Consider the following 22,036-nt stretch of genomic DNA (forward strand, 5'->3'; position numbering starts at 1 on the left):
TAAATCAAATGAAACCTTTTTCATTTCAAGTGAAACTTTTTCAAATCAAATGAATCTTTTGAATTTTTAATGATATTTTGATCCAAATTTTTATTCGAATTCATATATAGATCATTGATGGTTGGGGTATAAGTAATGTGTACATGAAGGACACAAATTACATGGCTAAACAATTTATACTTTAAGTCTGAAAACAAAAGACCAACAAAAAAAAAAGACGTAGTAAAAAACGCAATGATAATGTTGCTGATGATATTTCAGTATTTTAGATTTCATAACATAATTGTATCTTTACGTAAAGGAGTTTTAGATAACGCTGACAAATATTTGATCGCAAATTCCTCGTCTGCCGAGAAATGGGTCAGTACACTTTGTAAATATTTTTTATACCCTCCATCATAGGATGGGGGTATATTAACTTTGTCATTCCGTTTGTAACACATCGAAATATTGCTCTAAGACCCCATAATGTATATATATTCTGGGTCGTGGTGAAATTCTGAGTCGATCTAAGCATGTCTGTCCGTCCGTCCGTCCGTCTGTTGAAATCACGCTAACTTCCGAACGAAACAAGCTATCGACTTGAAACTTGGCACAAGTAGTTGTTATCGATGTAGGTCGGATGGTATTGAAAATGGGCCATATCGGTCCACTTTTACGTATAGCCCCCATATAAACGGCCTCTGGGGGGAGGGCTTTGCCCCCTCCAGAAAAAAATTAGCCACCCCTAGAATGTGAAAACCTATATATGATTTTCCATTATATATTGTTACTGTAGTATAGATAGGGGGGCTATAGCCCCCCTGGTTAAAAATGTCTAGATACGGCAATGGCCCCCATATAAAGGGACCCTCAGATTTGGCTTTTGGAGCCTCTAACAGAAGCATATTTCATCCGATCCGGCTGAAATTTGGTATATGGTGTTGGTATATGGTCTCTAACAACCATGCAAAAATTGGTCCACATCGGTCCATAATTATATATAGCGCCCATATAAACCGATCCCCAGATTTGGGTTGCGGAGCCTCAAAGAGAAGCAAATTTCGTCCGATCCGGCTGAAATTTGGTACATGATGTTGGTATATGGTCTCTAACAACCATGCAAAAATTGGTCCATATCGGTCCTTAATTATATATAGCCCCCTTATAAACCGATCCCCAGATTTGGCTTGCGGAGCCTCAAAGAGAAGCAAATTTCATCCGATCCGGCTGAAATTTGGTACATGGTGTTGGTATATGGTCTCTAACAATCATGCAAAAATTGGTTCACATCGGTCCATAATTATATATAGACCCTATATAAACCGATCTCCAGATTTGGCTTGCGAAGCCTCAAAGAGAAGCAAATTGCATCCGATCCGGCTGAAATTCAGTACATGGTATTGGTATATGGTCTCTAACAACCGTGCAAAAATTGGTCCACATCAGTCCATAATTATATATAGCGCCTATATAAACCGATCACCAGATTTGGGTTGCGGAGCCTCAAAGAGAAGAAAATTTCATCCGATCCGCCTGAAATTTGGTACATGATATTGGTATATGGTCTCTAACAACCATGCAAAAATTGGTCCACATCGGTTCATAATTATATATAGCCCCCATATAAACCGATCCCCAGATTTGGCTTGCGAAGTCTCCAAGAGAAGCAAATTTCATCCAATCCGGTTGTAATTTGCAACATGGTGTTAGTATATGATCTTTAACAACCGTGACAGAATTGGTCCATATCGGTCCATAATTATATATAGGCCCCATATAAAACGTTCTCCAGATTTGACCTCCGGAGCCTCTTGGAGGAGCAAAATTCATCCGATCCGGTTCAAATTAGGAACGTGGTGTTAGTATATGGTCGCTAACAACCATACCAAAATTGGTCCAATCACACAAATATTGGTCGATATCGGTTCATAATCATGGTTGCCACTAGAGCCAAAAATAATCTACCAAAATTTTATTTCTATAGAAAATTTTGTGAAAATTTTATTTCTATAGAAAATTTTGTCAAAATTTTATTACTATAGAAGATTTTGTTCAAATTTTATTCGGTTCATAATCATGGTTGCCACTCGAGCCAAAAATAATCTACCAAGATTTTATTTCTATAGAAAATTTTGTCAAAAGTTTATTTCTATAGAAAATGTTGTTAAAATTTTATTTCTGTAGAAATTTTTGTCAAAATTTTCTTTCTATAGAAAATTTTGTCAAAATTTTTATTTCTATAAAAAATTTTGTGAAAATTGTATTTCTGTAGAAAATTTTGTCAAAATTGTATGTCTAATTTGTCAAACTGAATTATATACGTATTGGATCGATCTTTATACCCTTCACCACTACTGTGGTACAGGGTATAATAAGTTTGTGCATTTGTATGTAACGCCAAGAAGGAGTAATCATAGACCAACCTTTTAGTATACGGATCGGCTTAGAATTAAATTCTGAGTCGATTTAGCGATGTCCGTCTGTCTGTCTGTCTGTCTGTCTGTCCGTCTGTCTGTCTGTCTGTTGATGTATTTTTGTGTGCAAAGTACAGCTCGCAGTTTTAGTCCGATTGTCCTAAAATTTGGTATAGGGTCCTGTTTCGGCTCAAAGACGATCCCTATTGATTTTGGAAAAAATCGGTTCAGATTTAGATATAGCTGCCATATATATTTTTCACCGATGTGGTCATAATTGGCGTATATATCAACCGATCTTCCTCAAATTCCGTACATCGGAATATTTTATGTGTCTCGAATAGCTTGCAAAATATCAGCCAAATCGGTTCAGATTTAGATATAGCTCCCATATATAGCTTTCGCCCGATTTGCACTCATTTGCCCACAGAGGCCAAATTTTTGCTCCGATTTAGTTGAAATTTTGCATAGGGAGTAGAATTAGCATTGTTACTATGCGTGCCAAATTTGGTTGAAATTGGTTTAGATTTGGATATATCTCCCATATATAGCTTTCGCCCGATTTAAACTCATATGACCACAGAGGCCAATTTTTGACTCCGATTTAGTTGAAATTTTGCACAGGGAGTAGAATTAGCATTGTAACTATGCGTGCCAAATTTGGTTGAAATCGGTTCAGATTTGGATATATCTCCCATATATAGCTTTCGCCCGATTTACTCTCATATGACCTCAGAGGCCAAGTTTTTGCTCCGATTTAGTTGAAATTTTGCACAGGGAGTAGAATTAGCATTGTAACTATGCGTGCCAAATTTGGTTGAAATCGGTTCAGATTTAGATATATCTCCCATATATAGCTTTCGCCCGATTTACACTCATATGACCACAGAGGCCAATTTTTGACTCCGATTTAGTTGAAGTTTTGCACAGGGTGTAGAATTAGCATTGTAACTATGCGTGCCAAATTTGGTTGAAATCGGTTCAGATTTGGATATATCTCATATATATAGCTTTCGCCCGATTTACACTCATATGACCACAGAGGCCAATTTTTAACTCCGATTTAGTTAAAATTTTTCACAGGGAGTAGAATTAGCATTGTTACTATGCGTGCCAAATTTGGTTGAAATCGGTTCAGATTTAGATATAGCTCCCATATATATGTTTTTCTGATTTCGACAAAAATGGTAAAAATACCAACATTTTCCTTGTAAAATCGCCACTGCTTAGTCCAAAAGTTGTAAAAATGACTCTAATTTTCCTAAACTTCTAATACATACATATTGAGCGATAAATCATAAATAAACTTTTGCGAAGTTTCCTTAAAATTGCTTCAGATTTAAATGTTTCCCATATTTTTGTACTAACATTGTGTTCCGCCCTAGTGCATTAGCCGACTTAAATTTTGAGTCTATAGATTTTGTAGAAGTCTATCAAATTCTGTCCAGATCGAGTGGTATTTAAATGTATGTATTTGGTACAAACCTTTATATATAGCCCCCAACACGTTTGACGAATGTGATATGGTATCGAAAATTTAGATCTACTAAGTGGTGCAGGGTATAATATAGTCGGCCCCGCCCGACTTTAGACTTTCCTTACTTGTTTTTGATTTAATATATACCACGTATGAACTTACATACAATTTAGAAGATGGTGTTAGGAGGTTTTAAGATACCTTGCCAACGGCAAGCGTTACCGCAACTTAAGTAATTCGATTCTGGATGGCAGTGTTTAGAAGAAGTTTCTACGCAATCCATGATGGAGGGTACATAAGCTTCGGCCTGGCCGAACTTACGGCCGTATATACTTGTTTTGTCCTTACTTGGTTTAATATCTGGTAAAATTCAGAACATTTTAATTTATTGCGAAAACATTGTAAAACAAAGAATTTTTATGTATCGTAATGTGAAAATTAGGTCCATCTCTATAAAAGCATTTTTGGATGTACATTACGGGTAATGACTTAGGAAGAACTTCCGAATTTTTTGCTGTGATATAAAAAATTTCCAAAAAAAAGTTCGGAACCTATATGCAAGTTCCGTACATAAAAAAAAAATATTTTGACTTATAATGTCACCAAATCCTTAGTTTACAACTGACTTCAAAGAATTTTTTGTTTTATTTTTTAAATTTCGTTTGAAAAATGTCAATAGTTACTATAACTCATTATGGATTTTCGATTGGATGAAATTTCCCATGAGAATATTAGACATCGATTAGTAATAGTGACTTTAATTTAATTAATAAATTCTTGAATAACATTTGAATAACATTTAATTTAATCCTAATAAATTCTTGAATAACATTTACCATACCTATATTCAATTAAAAACGAGCTTAAATTTAAGAGGGAGTGCAATCCTAAATCAATAATTTTGGATAATCAATAATTTTAGCATTAGTTGAGTGTACAAATAAGAAAGTAACACATAAATCTTCAACGAAATAATTCTTCAAAAAAGTGTATTTTTGCTTTTGGCGATATAACAATTCCTTTGAAAATAATTTTGCAGGCTAATTATAAATTCATTCATTAAAAAGAATTCCTTTGGTTTTAGAAAATCATTCGATTTGAAAAAAGTTTCATTTGAAATGGAAAAAGTTTCATTTTGTTTGAAAAAGGTTTCACTTGATTTGGAAAAGGTTTCATTTGATTTGAAAAAGGTTTCATTTGATTTGAAAAAGGTTTCATTTGATTTGAAAAAGGTTTCATTTGAAGTGAAAATGCTATATATTGGCATTAAAAATTTCGCGTATAGAATGGGCTCTATCTAACGCAAAAAAAATAATTATTTCCTCCCAACACTGAAAAAAACAGTGAACCCACCAGGAAGAAAACATTTAGTTAATTTTAGAAAATTTTTAATATTTTTAGAAAATTTTAACTAAACAGTATTACAAACGCTGACATCACGCCGATATCACAAAAATAAGTAAATATTTTTCGACATATTCAAGAAAATTTATTAGACATAATTATTTTTTTCCACTTGTAAAAGAAAATTTTGTAGTTTGAAAGAAAAAATTGGAGTTCACAATTGCAAGAATGTCTTTAGTGACATACGAAGTTCATGATGGACGAATTTGTTGTAAAATTTACAAATTTAAAGAAATAATGAACTATTTGGTGAGAAGTTCGAATTTAGTAAAACTTTTTACTTCATTTGTGTATAATTTTTTCCCCGTTTTTTAGTTCATTTAACTAACATACGCAAAAAATTATTAGAGTAAACGAAACTTTCTCCATATATAATAAATCCATGAACTAAAACAATGTTAAATTGGATTTAGTGAAATAGAGAGTTCACTTTTTTTGAGTGAAACGAAACTTTAGACAAACAAAGATCGTTTCTTATTTGCTTTTCGCTGTAAGGAAGTTTATTTGGAAGAAAAGTATATACTTTTTGTGATAAACGTTTATTCTTTTCGATGATGTAAAAACAATTTCAAAAAGACTAACTCAAAAAAAAAAAACAATCTTTTCTGGCTAATTTCATTGTCCCTCACATCTTTCTCACTTCCACGAGGTTTATTAGTTCTTAGCACTTTTTCTGTAATACAAACAATGTAGAAGACATTATTCGATTTTATAATTTTTTTAAATTTTACCTTTCGCCTGGACGGAGAATCGAACCGCGGACCATGCACTTTGTAAGCCAACACACTATCCACCAGGCAACGTACACCGAAAAAAAAGATTACTATTTTTTTATGAAAAATGAACTAACCCATGATAAGAATGACCATGATTTGGCGCCAAAGATTTTTTTCATCTAGATAAGTTCATGATTTTCTTATAAATTAGTTCATGTATTGCATCGTATTTTAGTTCATTATTACTACACGGTTGAAAAAGACTGTTTTTCATATGTTTGGCTATAAACATTATATGTTTGGAACACAAATTTTTAAACACAATATTTTTGAGTGCAACCATATAATGTTCATAAACTAGCATAACATGTTTGGGACATATATGTTAATATGTTAGAACATATTATGTTTGGGACATAAAATGTTTGTAAATATAATATGCTTGGATGCAAACATATAATAATTTAGAAATAGCCTATAAACATATATGTGTTTGGTAGCTTGGAGCGCTATTTAACAGGGAGCGATATTGAATTAAGTTGGTGGTTGTTGCTTGTTATTACAAAATTAACATTTTATTTTTCCTTGGGCAATTGATCAGCTACTTCTTTGATCCTTACAAACTGTGTGGTCCGCTGTTCGAATCCCCGTCCGGCAAAAGGTAAAATTAAAATAAAAAAATCATAAAATTGAATAATTTCTTCTACAATGTTTGTATTACAGAAAAAGGTGCTAAGAACTAAAAAATCTCGTGGAAGTGAGAAAGATGTGGGGGAATATACAATTAGGCAGAAACAAAATTTTGAGCATTCAGGTCGAAAACCTATGTTGTTAGCACCTATATTACCTGTTTATTTTCATAATTCATTATGATTGTAAATATATAAATAAATAAATAAAATTTTGAGCACAATATTGTTTGGGAGAATTTTTTTTACGCATATAATATTTTTGGGTGCAAAATGCTTCCAAACATTATATGTTCACATAATAACATATTGTGTTTTGGAAGACAACATTATTGAATTTGGATGCAAAAATACAAAATGTTTGGAACTTAGACTACCCAAACATATATTGTTTAGACCAATATGCTTTTAAACATATTATATATTGGAAGAGATCAAACATATAAATGTTTGGGCAATACCCAAAAATATATATGCTTGAAGCAAAATATGTTTGGGAGTATATGTTACAGAAGCGATTTTTTGTGAGCGTGTATGCTGTGGGAAGAATATAGTTAAACAAATTCAAAATATTCCTGCTATCCGGAAAAATTAACAATTTTTTGGGAAACCTGTATTAAGAAATTGGTTTGAAATAAACTGTTTGTCGGTATAATTTTCAAAAAAGTAGAGAAATTGAGGAATCAAAGGTACAACAAGCCTCTATACAACTAAGAAATTTTTCGTACAAAACAAGTCAATTTTCTTTACCACCAGTATTTTATTTCAAAAAATTATTATTATATTACACAAAACTATGGGTTATGATATACAATAAAGGAAATATTTTTATTAGAACGTTGGATGCAATTACGTGTCGGTAGTTAGTAATTCCTTCTTCAAAAGAGTAATATTCTATGTTATTAGGACTAAACTAATTAATTTAAATTTCCGTGTTTTCTATCCATATGAAAGATATATGTGGCATAAGTTGCTATATTCAATTGAATTGTCAAATTTCATCGATTTTGGCTATCTTTTGTTGGGCGGATTTGTCTTATAAGCATCTGAAATTGCAAAGTTAAAATATAAGAAAAATATTATCAAATTCTATCGTTCATATTGATTTTTAACTTACGGTTTTCAAGAGTATTTCCTAAATCCAATAAGGATATCAGCTTAATTAGCATTAAACAGTAAGAATATTCAACAAAATTACCATTACAAGATCTGTCTACCTGCAAGTGAAAATAATTATTTTTAATAAATTGAAATTTTGGTTTTATTAAAAACGGACAAAATACCGTTTATAGAAAAACTTACCACATTGAAAAATCCATCCAGTATTGGAATCATATCCATGGACTAATGGGACGTTTTTGAAATTATTCTCAGAATATATTTGAAATAAAAAATATTATAAAATTAGACATAATTTCCACTTGTCAGTATAGCATTTAGTATTTAAGGTGGATATTAAGTTCGAGTTTAGAGGCTAAAATCGCAATTTTCATGATAAGTTTTCTTTAATAATCCATTATAAAAAAATAATCTTTATAAAAACTTGCTTTGGGCTATTCTCCATCAAGTTATATTTAAATTTGTATCGAAGACGTATAATTTTATACTTTTCTTAGTGATTTATTTTTAATTTTAGCGGCTAAACTCGAACTTAGTACTCAACTGTAGTAATTAGTGTAACATAAAAAATATCGATTCAAGAAAATGGTTGCATCTCCAACCTGTGATCCAGATGTAGAATAAATATAGATCATCCTATTAAAAAACATATTAACATTGAAAATACATATTTACAACCGTATTACATATGTACATGCAAAAATAATAACAACAAAAAAGCGTTTGAAAATATAAAGACAATTAGTACGATAAGTAGTACTACCTTGTATTTACCGAAATTACCGAGCTTTCGAAAAATGGTGTATGGCAACATATTCGCACAGAAGAAAATCCTGCAGATTTAGGATCACGTGGTTGCATCCCACAAGAATTGATTCGTAAAAGGCTTTGGTGGCATGGCCCCACCTGGCTTCAGATACCCCAAAGAGACTGGCCGAAGCCATGTACGTTTGGTCCCACAAATTTAGAAGCAAAGAAGTCTGCGACTTTTCATTTGCTCATCACCGATGATATGATATCAAGATTTTCATCGTTAAATCGTGCCTTTAGAGTTATGTGTTGGGTATTTCGTTTTATAACTCGCTGTCAGAAAAAGAAAGTTGACTTTGCACCCGATATAACAGCAGATGAAATATCTGAGACAAAACGAAGACTTTGCACCCGATATAACAGCAGATGAAATATCTGAGACAAAACGAAGACTTTTTATAGCCGCTCAAATTCAGTTCTACCCAGCAGAATATGCGAGTTTAAGCCGCAAAGAACCAATAAGCGGAAAGAGTAATATTTTAACCCTAGCTCCTTTCAGAGGGAAGGATGGACTATTAAGTGTTGGAGGTCGTCTTGAAAACACAGTTTTTAGTTATGACGAAAGACATCCTATAATCGTTCCTGATAAGTCACATTTAGCTGATTTGCTTGTGAGATACACTCATCAGATATTGCTTCATGCTGAATATAACCTTATGCTTCGTGCGCTGAGACAAAGTTTTTATATACCCAGATTGAAAAATTTAATTCGCAAATGTATCAGGTCTTGTAAGGCATGCACTCTTTATAAACGTAAATTTCAAAATCAATTTATGGCTGCTCTTCCTCCTGAACGAGTCACTTTTTCCCTGCCGTTTACCTACGCAGGAGTTGATTTTGCTGGCCCGTTTAATTTGAAAACCTCAACATTAAGAAATGCCAAATTGACAAAAGGTTATGCTGCAGTTTTTGTCTGTTTTTCTACGCGTGCTGTACATCTGGAAGTTTGCTCTGATTTAACCACAGATGGTTTTCTTGCTGCGTTTATGCGCTTTGTCGGACGCCGTGGCCTTCCAAAAACTATGTTCTCAGATAATGGACGTAACTTCGTTGGAGCAAGTGCCAAGCTTTTGCAGGAACATAATCGTTTTCTCCAAGCTGCCGAAAAGTGTATTGCTGATAAATATAGCCTTCATGGTTTCTCGTGGTCTTTTATACCGCCTTATGCCCCCCACATGGGAGGATTATGGGAATCAGCGGTTAAAATTATGAAGTCCCATTTGAAAAAGATCGCAGGAAATTTGAATTTCACGTATGAAGAGTTTAGCACACTACTAATCAGAGTAGAGTCGGTTTTAAATTCTCGACCACTCTCTCCTATGTCACAAAATCCCTCCGAACTTTTGCCTCTAACGCCTGGACATTTTTTGCGAGGATCACCATTAACCGCTCCTCCTGAGTCTACTTCAAACATACAGAAAGAGAACTTGTCTTTTTTAAACCGTTGGAGACGACTAAAATCCATTCATCATATCTTCAGTCAGCGATGGAAATCAGAGTATGTAACAGAGCTTCAACGACGTTACAAATGGAAGACTACTTGTAACAATGTTAAGGAAAATGATTTTGTGGTCGTCAAAGATGACTCATTACCCCCAACTGAGTGGCGCCTCGGTCGTATTACGAAAGTTATAAGAGGAAATGATAATAATGTTCGTGTTGCCGAAGTGAAAACGCAAAATGGTATTATCGTTCGACCAATCGTAAAATTGTGCGTATTGCCTACATCGTCAAATTAAAATTCGAAAATTAAACGCGAACACAAATCGAAGAATTCATAACTAACCATTTGATCATATCATAAGAAATGCTAATTTATTGTCGTACCTCTCTTTCTTTGTTTTTCTTCCTTTTCTTCAACAGAATAAACATGGTTAACCAATGCGTTGTTTGCGGCCGAAACCATCCTCTGAAGTATTGCTTCAAGTTCCGTAGAATGTTTTTTAGAGAACGCTACGATGTTGTTTTATCCAGTGGACTCTGCCTGAATTGTTTTCATACTTCCCATAAGAGAGCTGATTGTCCATCTCCAAATAGATGTGAAGTTTGTGGGAACCGTCATCACTCAATGATTCATAATCGTGATGATATCTTTTTTGAGCCCGAAGCACCAACTAAGACCCTCCGGTTTGGTGAAGTGCGGGAAATCGCTGAGAAATGTGGGTTGCTAAGTCTTTGTGATATATCAAAATTCGATCCCGCGGACTTGGATGACTCTGATGACAATGACGCCCCCTTGGCCACAAAAGCAGATGATACGCCTGAACTGATTGAAAGCGCTCAAGATAGCGCCCCCCTGACAGCTCAATCGATTTCTGAATTTTTGAAAATTGAAAGCGCTCGAACTAGCGCCCACCTGGCAGAACCTCAACAAAATCGATGTTCTCTAGCAGCAAAGGTAGAAAATGAAGACCATATCGCACCCAAGCCGAAGGCAGCTCCTTCTGTCTCCACCAGAGTGAAGACTCCAGAGCGACCACCGTATCCTGATTCATATGCTCGTTGGGCCGTCACTGACCCAAAAATAAGACATCCGGAGCATTTTGGAGCATGTTATGTAGCTCCTGTGGTATTATGTGACTTGTGCGTCGGAAAAAAGATCAAGTCGGTTACCCTTTTGATCAATCCGAATGTTCCAAAATCGCACCTTCTTTACGATAAAGTCAGTTGTCTCCCATATGTGACAAAATTCCAAAAGAATACTGCCAACGGCCATTTCAAAGTTCGGACTCGTATTGGAGAAGTTTTGGATCATTGGTTTATAATTGTTGATAGACTACAGAAGTACCCACCGCCAGCTAGAGACGTTAATATCACTACTTGAATAAGCGATAAATCAACATTGGCCCATCCTACACCACATCTGTACAAGCCTATTGCTGGAGTAATTGGGAATGACTTGTGGGCTACCGTTCAACGAGGTCCACCGCGGTGCTTTTATAAATGTCCTTCCATGACAGCCCAAGAATCATCTTTTGGTATCACGCTTAAAGGCAACTTCTTTCGATACATTGGCCCTGGACCTGAACCTGTTTTTTTGTGAGCTATTCCCCCCATGCTGGCCCGGGAGGATGTTGAACGCATGGTTCAACCTGACGTGAATATACCTATTATTCTTTCTATTCATTTTTTGACATTTCATTTTTTATATATGATTTCATTTACTTTATATATTTTTCGTACTTTCACAATTTCATAACTTGAATTCATATACAGACATCCTTGTCTCACTATTGTACTAGTATTAGTTTTGAATTAATAGCCGCTTGAAGCGGGAATTTTTATGTATTTTTTAGTTAGTTACTACGTAACCGCCAATAAAGCAGGATCTTTTGGCCTTGAATTCCACGAATTCGATTTGTTTGTTTTTCTTTCGAAAGGCCAACCGAGGAGCTTCACGAGCTTGAGATTCTCTTTTAAAACCCTACATTTCCATATTCCACTTTCACGAAAAGGAATATTCAGTTGTATATTTTTTATGTAAATCAATTAAAAATCCGCACTAATTTTAAACTATTAATTATTACTCTAACATCACATCATTCACTTCTCAGTTTCTAAAACGTTCCGAATAAATGTATTTTCATTAATAAACACCAATACCGCACGTACAATTTCGCAAAATTAAATCCACGTGTGCACTTCATAAAAGCATCAACATAACTGAATGCAACAATAAAACTCACCAGTGTTGCCAATTTGGTGCTTTTAGCACCAAATTTAGTGCTTTTTGATTTCTAAAAAGCACCAAATTGCCTTTTTGGTGCCTTTTCAAAAAAAGCACCAACTTGGTGCTTTCTGGCATTTTCATTTAGTGCTTTTGGTGTTTTTTTTTTTTATTTTGAACAGTATTAAGAAATTGATACACAAATTTTGATTAGACTTTCAAGAGCTGAAGAAACTCAAATTTATTGCCAAATATAGAATTTGATTGTTATGAAGTTGGTATTGATTAATTTTTAATTAATATTGTTATTTAGGGTATTCTGTAGGAAAGTCGAACGATGAGTGCCGAATTTTTGAATTTGGTAAAGATTTCATTAAAAACGTTTGTATTAAATTCACAACTGAAATAAGCATATATCCATATATTAATATTTTGAAAGTTGAAAAACATCACTGATCAAAATGAATTGGACGAAAGCATTAAAACTGATCAAGGTGTATACTAGAATAGCGTTTCATAATGGTGAGTACTAAGTTTGAGTTTTGCCGCAAAAGTGAAAACTATATCAGTAAAAAGGCATAAAATTATGCATATTTGCTGCAAATTTTATTATAACTTGATGGGGTATAGCCAAAAGCAAATTTTCACAAAGTTTGTATTCCTTAAAATGAATTATTAAAGAAAAGTAATTGTGAAAAATGACTATTTGAGCAGCTAAACTCGACCTTAATACCCACCTTAACTTCATAAAATTCAATTCACAAAAGTTCTATAATACATCTTCCGAAGTTTTTTTATTTTTGATTTTGTGGTGTAAGGTGGTATGTTAGAATTTTTAAAATATTTTTGGTGCTTTTTGGCCTTGGGGAGTTGGCAACACTGAAACTCACAGACACAAATAGTCATAAAGGATACATACCTGCCGTAAAGAAAAACAACTCCACACACACACACACAATTACTTTCTGATCTCGCTATTGCAAGAAAACAACTCTCACCACAAAAAATACCAACAACACACAAGGAACATTCCATTGTCTCTAGAATCAAAACAACCAACAACAGCATAAATGACGCAATAACAAACACAAACAATCATACGAGATATACACAAAATTTCTCTAAAAACTCCCTCACATGATGCACTCACATTTTGCAGTAGCACATTTATTGATTTGTTGAAATTCTATCTATATCACGCAGAGAAGAAACATGATTGCCACAATCATATTCGAAGAGCAAAATAATATGATAGCAGCTATTTTTGTGGCGACCATGTAACATTTTAACCTGCAACCATGTTGGCTCAGTGAACATGGTTCTAAGAAAAATACAATTGTCCTCATCTAAAATGTTATTATATTGATAAAAAGAATTTTGTTTCCATTAAAAGACAATGGTCACGATCTAAAATGTTATGGTATTCGTCAAAAATGTTTTTCTTCTAGTTAAAAGAACATGGTCACAACCTAAAATGTTTTGATTTTTATGAAAAAACTTTTTTCGTCGTCGAAAAAAGGACGTCACTTGAGAAAAGAAAACACAAAATCATTGTTTATATGTATTTATAATGTCGTGCAAGCAAACTTCACATATTTTTACACACTCTAGTGTGATTCAATTTCAACAATAAGTAATCATTCCATATTTACTTCGTGCCCATCAAATGTACAAACGCAGACATCATGTAACTGCAAATAAAAATAAATTATACCATATATTAAAATGCAGAACAAAAACCAGGTATATTTTTTTCAATTACACTTTCCTTTTTTGTATTCACATAAAACCACGTGCCATTTCTGAATAAATAAATTAACACAAAACACAATAATTCCGTATTCTCCGTCCATTCCAAGAAACAATCAACACACGACTGACGCGCAAAATGAAAATCGTGTGTACCTGCTCAATGTTTTTATAAAATTCTTGTCGCTGCAAAAAAATTAAAAAATTAAATGGTCACGAAAACAATGTACATGGTCTTATGGCCATGTAATGGTTGTAGACATGTCTATACGTAAACTATAAAAATACTTTTTTCTCTGCAAAAAAGTAAAAAAATTGAATGGTCAGGTACATGATTTTCCTGACCATGTAATGGTCTCAAATTCTATCATTTAAATAATAGAACATGTTTGCGGCATTTGAGAACCATTTAAATGCTTATTGCCAACATATATTTTTCTCCGCTCGAAAATTATTTTTACAAAGACAAAATACATGGTTTTCGCGACAATTACATACTCTAAATAAGCATTAAATGGATGCGGCAACCATGTACAAACATGTTTTTTCTGTGCGTGTAAGTTAAGGTAAAATATATACCAAATCTAAGAGGAATCTCTAAAAAATGATATACACCCGTCAAGGATTATATTAACTACTTCTTATTCTACTTTTTCTAAAATTTTCAATGTGAGTAAAAACACTGCAACATATAATAAAAAGGGAAATAATCTGTAGGTAGCCATCGTACGAATCGGTAATGTCGTTAAGTTAAATTTTACTAAAAAAATTATTTTCCATACAAAATTTTTTCTTAGTAAATTGTCCACATTTCGTAGTAAGATTTTTATATTGCCCATGTATTTTTATAATAGAATCAACGATGCATTAACTACTGTGTTGGGAATTTATTTAAGGAAAAATCCTTCCCATTTCGTAGTTAGTGAACTAAAGGGTGATTCTTTTGAGGTTAGGATTTTCATGCATTAGTATTTGTCAGATCACGTGGGATTTCAGACATGGTGTCAAAGAGAAAGATGCTCAGTATGCTTTGACATTTCATCATGAATAGACTTACTAACGAGCCACAACGTCGAATTTTCAGTGAATGGGCCCTAGAAAAGTTGGCAGAAAATCCGCTTTTTTATCGACAAATTTTGTTCAGCGATGAGGCTCATTTCTGGTTGAATGGCTACGTAAATAAGCAAAATTGCCGCATTTGGAGTGAAGAGCAACCAGAAGCCGTTCAAGAACTGCCCATGCATCCCGAAAATTGCACTGTTTGGTGTGGTTTGTACGCTGGTGGAATCATTGGACCGTATTTTTTCAAAGATGCTGTTGGACGCAACGTTACGGTGAATGGCGATCGCTATCGTTCGATGCTAACAAACTTTTTGTTGCCAAAAATGGAAGAACTGAACTTGGTTGACATGTGGTTTCATCAAGATGGCGCTACATGCCACACAGCTCGCGATTCTATGGCCATTTTGAGGGAAAACTTCGGAGAACAATTCATCTCAAGAAATGGACCGGTAAGTTGGCCACCAAGATCATGCGATTTGACGCCTTTAGACTATTTTTTGTGGGGCTACGTCAAGTCTAAAGTCTACAGAAATAAGCCAGCAACTATTCCAGCTTTGGAAGACAACATTTCCGAAGAAATTCGGGCTATTCCGGCCGAAATGCTCGAAAAAGTTGCCCAAAATTGGACTTTCCGAATGGACCACCTAAGACGCAGCCGCGGTCAACATTTAAATGAAATTATCTTCAAAAAGTAAATGTCATGGACCAATCTAACGTTTCAAATAAAGAACCGATGAGATTTTGCAAATTTTATGCGTTTTTTTTTTTTAAAAGTTATCAAGCTCTTAACAAATCACTCTTTAAAAAACATTTACTGAATTGTTATAAGTTTTCCTTTAGCTAAGTTAATTTTCGTTGTGGTTACGAAAAATGAACTATATTACAGTAAATTTGTTGAACTATGTAGAAGTTAAAATGATCCTTAAATTTACAAGACACTTTTTTTTCTGTGTAGCTGTTATTGCGGCGCCCACGAGCCGATTAAACAAACTTTTTTTTTAACAGAAACATACATTAGTTGGGCACCGTGGAGCAGTGGGTGCTACGTCCGCCTTGCATACCAGGGGTCCTGGGTTCGAGCCCTGCTTCGACGGAACACCAAAATTTTTTTTTTACATATATTAAAGATATGACTCCGAAAAGGTGTTCAACATTCTACTCTACAAACATTCTTCTCCTCTGTTGGTTAAGCTACACTTGTAGTTTAGTCAATGCATGGTTTTAGGCTGAAATCAAACACAACAAAACGATTGAAGAATAAACCAACAATAACAAAACAAAACGAAAGAAATAAAATGTTGGCAAAATTTTCTATAGAATTAAAATTTTGACAAAAATTTTCTATAGAAATAAAATTTTGACAATATATACTATCAAAGTCCATTGTGAGTAAGTTGTCCTTTTTGTAGAAGTAGTAACTTTTCCTTACTAAAGGGTGATTCTTTTGAGGTTAGGATTTTCATGCATTAGTATTTGACAGATCACGTGGGATTTCAGACATGGTGTCAAAGAGAAAGATGCTCAGTATGCTTTGACATTTCATCATGAATAGACTTACGATCTGCCACAACGTCGAATTTTCAGTGAATGGGCCCTAGAAAAGTTGGCAGAAAATCCGCTTTTTTATCGACAAATTTTGTTCAGCGATGAGGCTCATTTCTGGTTGAATGGCTACGTAAATAAGCAAAATTGCCGCATTTGGAGTGAAGAGCAACCAGAAGCCGTTCAAGAACTGCCCATGCATCCCGAAAAATGCACTGTTTGGTGTGGTTTGTACGCTGGTGGAATCATTGGACCGTATTTTTTCAAAGATGCTGTTGGACGCAACGTTACGGTGAATGGCGATCGCTATCGTTCGATGCTAACAAACTTTTTGTTGCCAAAAATGGAAGAACTGAACTTGGTTGACATGTGGTTTCAACAAGATGGCGCTACATGCCACACAGCTCGCGATTCTATGGCCATTTTGAGGGAAAACTTCGGAGAACAATTCATCTCAAGAAATGGACCGGTAAGTTGGCCACCAAGATCATGCGATTTGACGCCTTTAGACTATTTTTTGTGGGGCTACGTCAAGTCTAAAGTCTACAGAAATAAGCCAGCAACTATTCCAGCTTTGGAAGACAACATTTCCGAAGAAATTCGGGCTACTCCGGCCGAAATGCTCGAAAAAGTTGCCCAAAATTGGACTTTCCGAATGGACCACCTAAGACGCAGCCGCGGTCAACATTTAAATGAAATTATCTTCAAAAAGTAAATGTCATGGACCAATCTAACGTTTCAAATAAAGAACCGATGAGATTTTGCAAATTTTATGCGTTTTTTAAAAAAAAAAAAGTTATCAAGCTCTTAACAAATCACCCTTTAGTTCAAGCTAAAATCGTTAAAATATTTAAAATTCGACACATTTACAATTCAAGGGAAATTTATATATATACATATAAATTTCTTCAACAAGTGAAAAAATGAACTATGTCGAACAAATTTTCTTGAATTTGTCGAAAAACATTTACTTATTTGTGTGATATCTGTGCACCCAAAGCAAAACTATTTTCCTCAGAAACGATATTTTAGACAAAGTATTTTCTTTAGACTAAACAAACTCAAATTTACGAGTATGTTACGCGATTCAATGATTTTGTTATTTGCCTTTATATATTTAACTTCAAAAGAAAACTATGATTGTCGAAGACATTGTTTCTCAGAAACGAAAACTTTTCTTTAAATTTCATTATTTTGAAGAAATTTGTCATTAATATTGTGTAAATTGCATGTCCTAATATTTAGGCTGCATAATCTTTCATATTAGGTCAATATCAAAAATTAATGAAATTAAAATTTAATTATTTTAAAGAAAATTTTCCTTAATATTGTGTAAATTGCGTGTCCTAACATTTAGGCTGCATAATCTTTCATATTAGGTCAATATTTTTCAGTGTGTAAAGCCAAAATTCAAACTTTTCTTCGCATCCTTTGAAATCCTTGCAAACGTAAAACTGAAGAAAAAAATACAATTTCAATTGTTTACTTTTTAATAAGTCCAACAAAAAAAAACATAAATTCATTGCCTTGAGAACATTGTCGATTTAAGAAGAATCTGGAGCATGGCCACCATAATCAAGTGTCCCATCACACAAATACATTCATCGATTTATTAACTTTCGCTTTCCTCTCACTGCTTTTAAATCGCCTCATTGAGTTATTCATCCCCTAGCCGTAGTAAGAGATTTTCCCTTTCAAGATAAATTGTGTGACTCTCTTTTGGATTTAAAGAACAAAAATATCAATTTCATAATGGATTTTTATGGAGTGGACGCTTTTATTTGTTTGGAATTTGCTAGCAGAAGACACGGGCTCACATGTTATCTATCGTCACTTGTTTGAGTTGAATTTTGGGACGTGATGGGCAACAGGACGATATTCATTTTGGTGTAATATAAGAGTACATCAATCATTGGGGGACCCTTTGGTTGCCTCGGAAAACACATTAAATTTAATTTGTATGACTTTGATTATTCTAAAATCATTTCTACCCGAAAAATAAAATCACTGTGGCTTTCTATAGGATGTTATTGGTTTTTCTATGGTACGGTCAACCAGCAAAATCATGGGTAAATTCATTTCGAATTTAGTCCATTGTTTGCGGTTTAGATAATTTAGGCTGCTTTGATGCATGCGTTGGCATTTGGTTTCAATTTCATTAAAACTGATACCATCTGTTTTGTGTAAAACGCCCTATGTTGAAATCTAATTATTTCTGTGCACTCTCAATGTCACTGAAGGTTTTTGAGGGTTTCAGATTATATTTGGATTTCTTTGAATACTGAAGTCTTTGAATTTAACTGCAGAAAGGATATATTTTAAGCATCCAGAATTTAAACGTTAAAGTCAACCCTTAATAGTAAATATTGTCGTGAGACCAAAGATTTCATGTCCTTAAAATACGAATGCGAATGTTGCTTATCATAGAAGACCCATTTCTCTGATATATTTTTTTTGTCCTTGTCCCAAAGTTGAAAACTATTCAATGAAGTCGCTTTGTTCTTATAGTTAAGTGATTCGACATAAAAAGGGGTATCTTTACATGATAGAAAATTTTGTAAATTGTGGTAAACGATGGTTGTTTGTCTAAAATTTCGTTTGGGAGAAAAAAATTAATTTTTTGCTTATCACACTATATACAGTTAAAAATGTACCACAAATGATGTAGTGCTATGTAGAAATGATTTAAATTTAAAGTTCTAGTTTTCATTCGCCGTCTTTATTGTTTTCCACAACACAATTTTCAAGAAAATTTTATTACTTTTAAGGATGAATATCCAACTGTTTTGCTGATGCCTTTATAACAAATGTGAACAATTCTTGGTTTTCTAATTTATAAACAAAAATGTTTAGATACCCAACTGTTTTATGCACAGGAAGAATACCTGAAGCTCCATTGCTTAGCACCAATAAAGCCCAATTTTGACACATGGCAGGCGTTTGTGTGGAATGAGAGGAAAAAAGTTGTTCTTCAAGGCGAAGGAATATTTTTACAAGGAGTTGCAACGCATTGGGCGTGTATTTTGAAATCACATATATAGAACAGTGCATGGGAAGAGAAGACTTTGATATGGATATAGTGAAGTTCACTTGAATAAAGATTAGATAAGCCAAGGTTAGGGATCCTTGCGTATTTAAGGCGCATGTAGTAGGCACTTTTATATTCGAAATATTCACAAATGAGATTGAGACAATTTTAAAATTCAATATTGGCAAATATATAGATGTAATAAAATAACATTTGGAAATAACATCATGTTATTTTTTTGTGTGTTGCTTTGACAACTTCTTTTCATTTTTATCTAAAAAAATTGTTTCAACATTATTATTCCAAATGATAGGAAATTTCGTTTATATTAATTGATATGCTTTTTTAAATTGAATGGCTTAATGCCGCAAATACACAATGTGTTTGTGAATTCGAAATTGTGGGGAACATATGTAAAATTACATTACTTCCGCTACCCAAAAGTTGTACTAGGTACATTGTTTGAGATTGGGCGTTTGCACCCCAAAGTTTTTGTTTTCTTGAAATGAAGTTTCATTTCAATTTTGTCTATAAATATATGTGTATGGTTTATGGAAGAATAAACCAAGTGATATTTGTGTGGTAATTAGGGATGGCCTCTCGCAAACTGTTACTATTTGCACATACCTTTAAAACGTATGTCGCAAAAGTCGTAAACCTATAGAGAAAACCTAATTTTGAATTAAAGAAATTGTGAGTATTTTTGAATTTAATTTAGTTAGGCTCCCCGATAAAAGGGATGTTAAAAATGCTTTTTCTTTCTATTTATTCAAAATTCTACTAGTACTACATCTCTCATTCGCAACTTCAAACTATTCTTGGTTTGCGTAGTCCATAATGTCCGTCCAAGCATTAAACATCAAGACTTAAGTAGTTTTCCTTCCTTCCAGTTTCTGCAGAAATTTCTGAAAAATTAATTATGAGCGAGTACCGACCATCACGTTTACTGCACCATCGAGTAGTTCATAGTAATTTTGGCTTGGAGTCTCCAATTGAAATAACTCTATTCTCATTTAATTTCATAGCTGAAGTATTTTGAGCTTACGATTTTTGCTACTTTTTCTACATTTACGACGCTTACAACTTCACGACAGTCGCAAACCTAAAAACGTTTGATACAGACCATATCTGGTGGTAATGTCTATAAGAGCTACACGCAAAAAATAATTCTTTTCTCGCAAACCATACTTTACCAGTTTCTTTTCGCTGTAAGGAAGTTTGTTTGGAACAAATGTATAGCTTTCTCATCACCCATTTCTGTTATACACACAATTATTTTCAGAAGTAGTTCTTCTGAGATGATATATAAAATCTTGTGTTTTAACCCTCTTTTTTGCTTCATTTGTTGTCAGTGAAAAAATGTCAAGGTTTATAATACAAAAGCAAGAACATGAAACCAGAAAAATATATACAGTAAAATCCAGTATATTCTGCAAAGATTCTTTTAGAGTTTTAACTAAGTTTTATTTGTCTTTTACCAATTTTTGTTGTATATTGGTGTGTTTTACTAAAAGCTAAAGGTGTGTTTGGTCATTGGAGGGTTAAGTAGTTTTCGTATTGTATTTCAAATTTCCGAATTTTAGTGTATATAAAAGTTAGAACAAATAATATAGTGGATCTATTTCTCGGCAAAAGTAGAACTTGCGGAAATTACATCACATCTTAATAACTATTTCATTGCACTGTATCGGACCACACCAACTCTCTCCCTCACCCCATTACAATCTTTACGCCTATCGTTTCAACTGACATTTTTTCGTTCATTTATCCCCATATGTGCTGACTTAGACATATTTTTTGCCGAAAAATCTGATGAAAATCAAATCAAATCCAGAATGTGTTTCACACAATCCTGGAGTTGTAGCCAGGTTTGCAAGTATCTTCCACTATACTTACCGCACTTTTTGCCTTTCTATATGATAGCTCTTATTATTTCCACATTTTGGCTGTTATGTGGTGATTTAAATCTAACTGCCAAAAATTTGATGATGATAGCAAAGGTGTTCATGAACATTGTGACATAGACAGAAGCTTTGCTAATAGTTAGGATGTCGAAATCGAAATCTATAGTGAAAAATTGGTATTTTCGGTTAATAGCGAAATCCGTAAAGCGAATTTTCAATTCACAAAATAATTTCTGTATATAATAATGGAATACTCGTATCTATCTACTTTGTCATATGTTTCTTTTGAAAATTGAACTTTGGGCAGAGACGTATTCAGTCATTACACGCAAAGAAAAAAAAAACGTTTGGAAAACGTGTACCGAAAACGTTTTGTTAGAGTTTTTTGAATTGCTTCGAAAATGTTAAACTTTTATCACCAAAAAATTCGTTTGTTACAAAATTTTTATTTTTTCAATAAAAAAAGATATTTT

At 33.6% G+C, this 22,036-nt stretch overlaps 1 protein-coding gene across 1 annotated transcript; it reads left to right on the plus strand.

Annotated features, from left to right (window-relative positions):
* The first annotated feature begins 234 nt into the window (after positions 1-234).
* Positions 235-10,350, plus strand: LOC142230928 (uncharacterized). The gene is made up of 3 exons (XM_075301545.1): positions 235-360; positions 8,559-8,864; positions 8,929-10,350. The coding sequence occupies exons 1-3, from the start codon at positions 235-237 to the stop codon at positions 10,348-10,350; spliced, it is 1,854 nt and encodes a 617-aa protein (XP_075157660.1).
* The last annotated feature ends 11,686 nt before the right edge of the window (positions 10,351-22,036 follow it).

The sequence above is a fragment of the Haematobia irritans genome, chromosome 3 (assembly GCF_050003625.1).
Source record: "Haematobia irritans isolate KBUSLIRL chromosome 3, ASM5000362v1, whole genome shotgun sequence".
Classification (NCBI taxonomy): Eukaryota; Metazoa; Arthropoda; class Insecta; order Diptera; family Muscidae; genus Haematobia; species Haematobia irritans.

Excerpts from the sequence above, each read along its gene's own strand:
- LOC142230928 (XM_075301545.1), top strand. The coding sequence starts at position 235 with ATGATAATGTTGCTGATGATATTTCAGTATTTTAGATTTCATAACATA. Across the intron at positions 361-8,558 it reads CCTCGTCTGCCGAGAAATGG|TACTACCTTGTATTTACCGA; the intron begins GTCAGTACACTT and ends TACGATAAGTAG. Across the intron at positions 8,865-8,928 it reads CCTTTAGAGTTATGTGTTGG|ATGAAATATCTGAGACAAAA; the intron begins GTATTTCGTTTT and ends ATATAACAGCAG.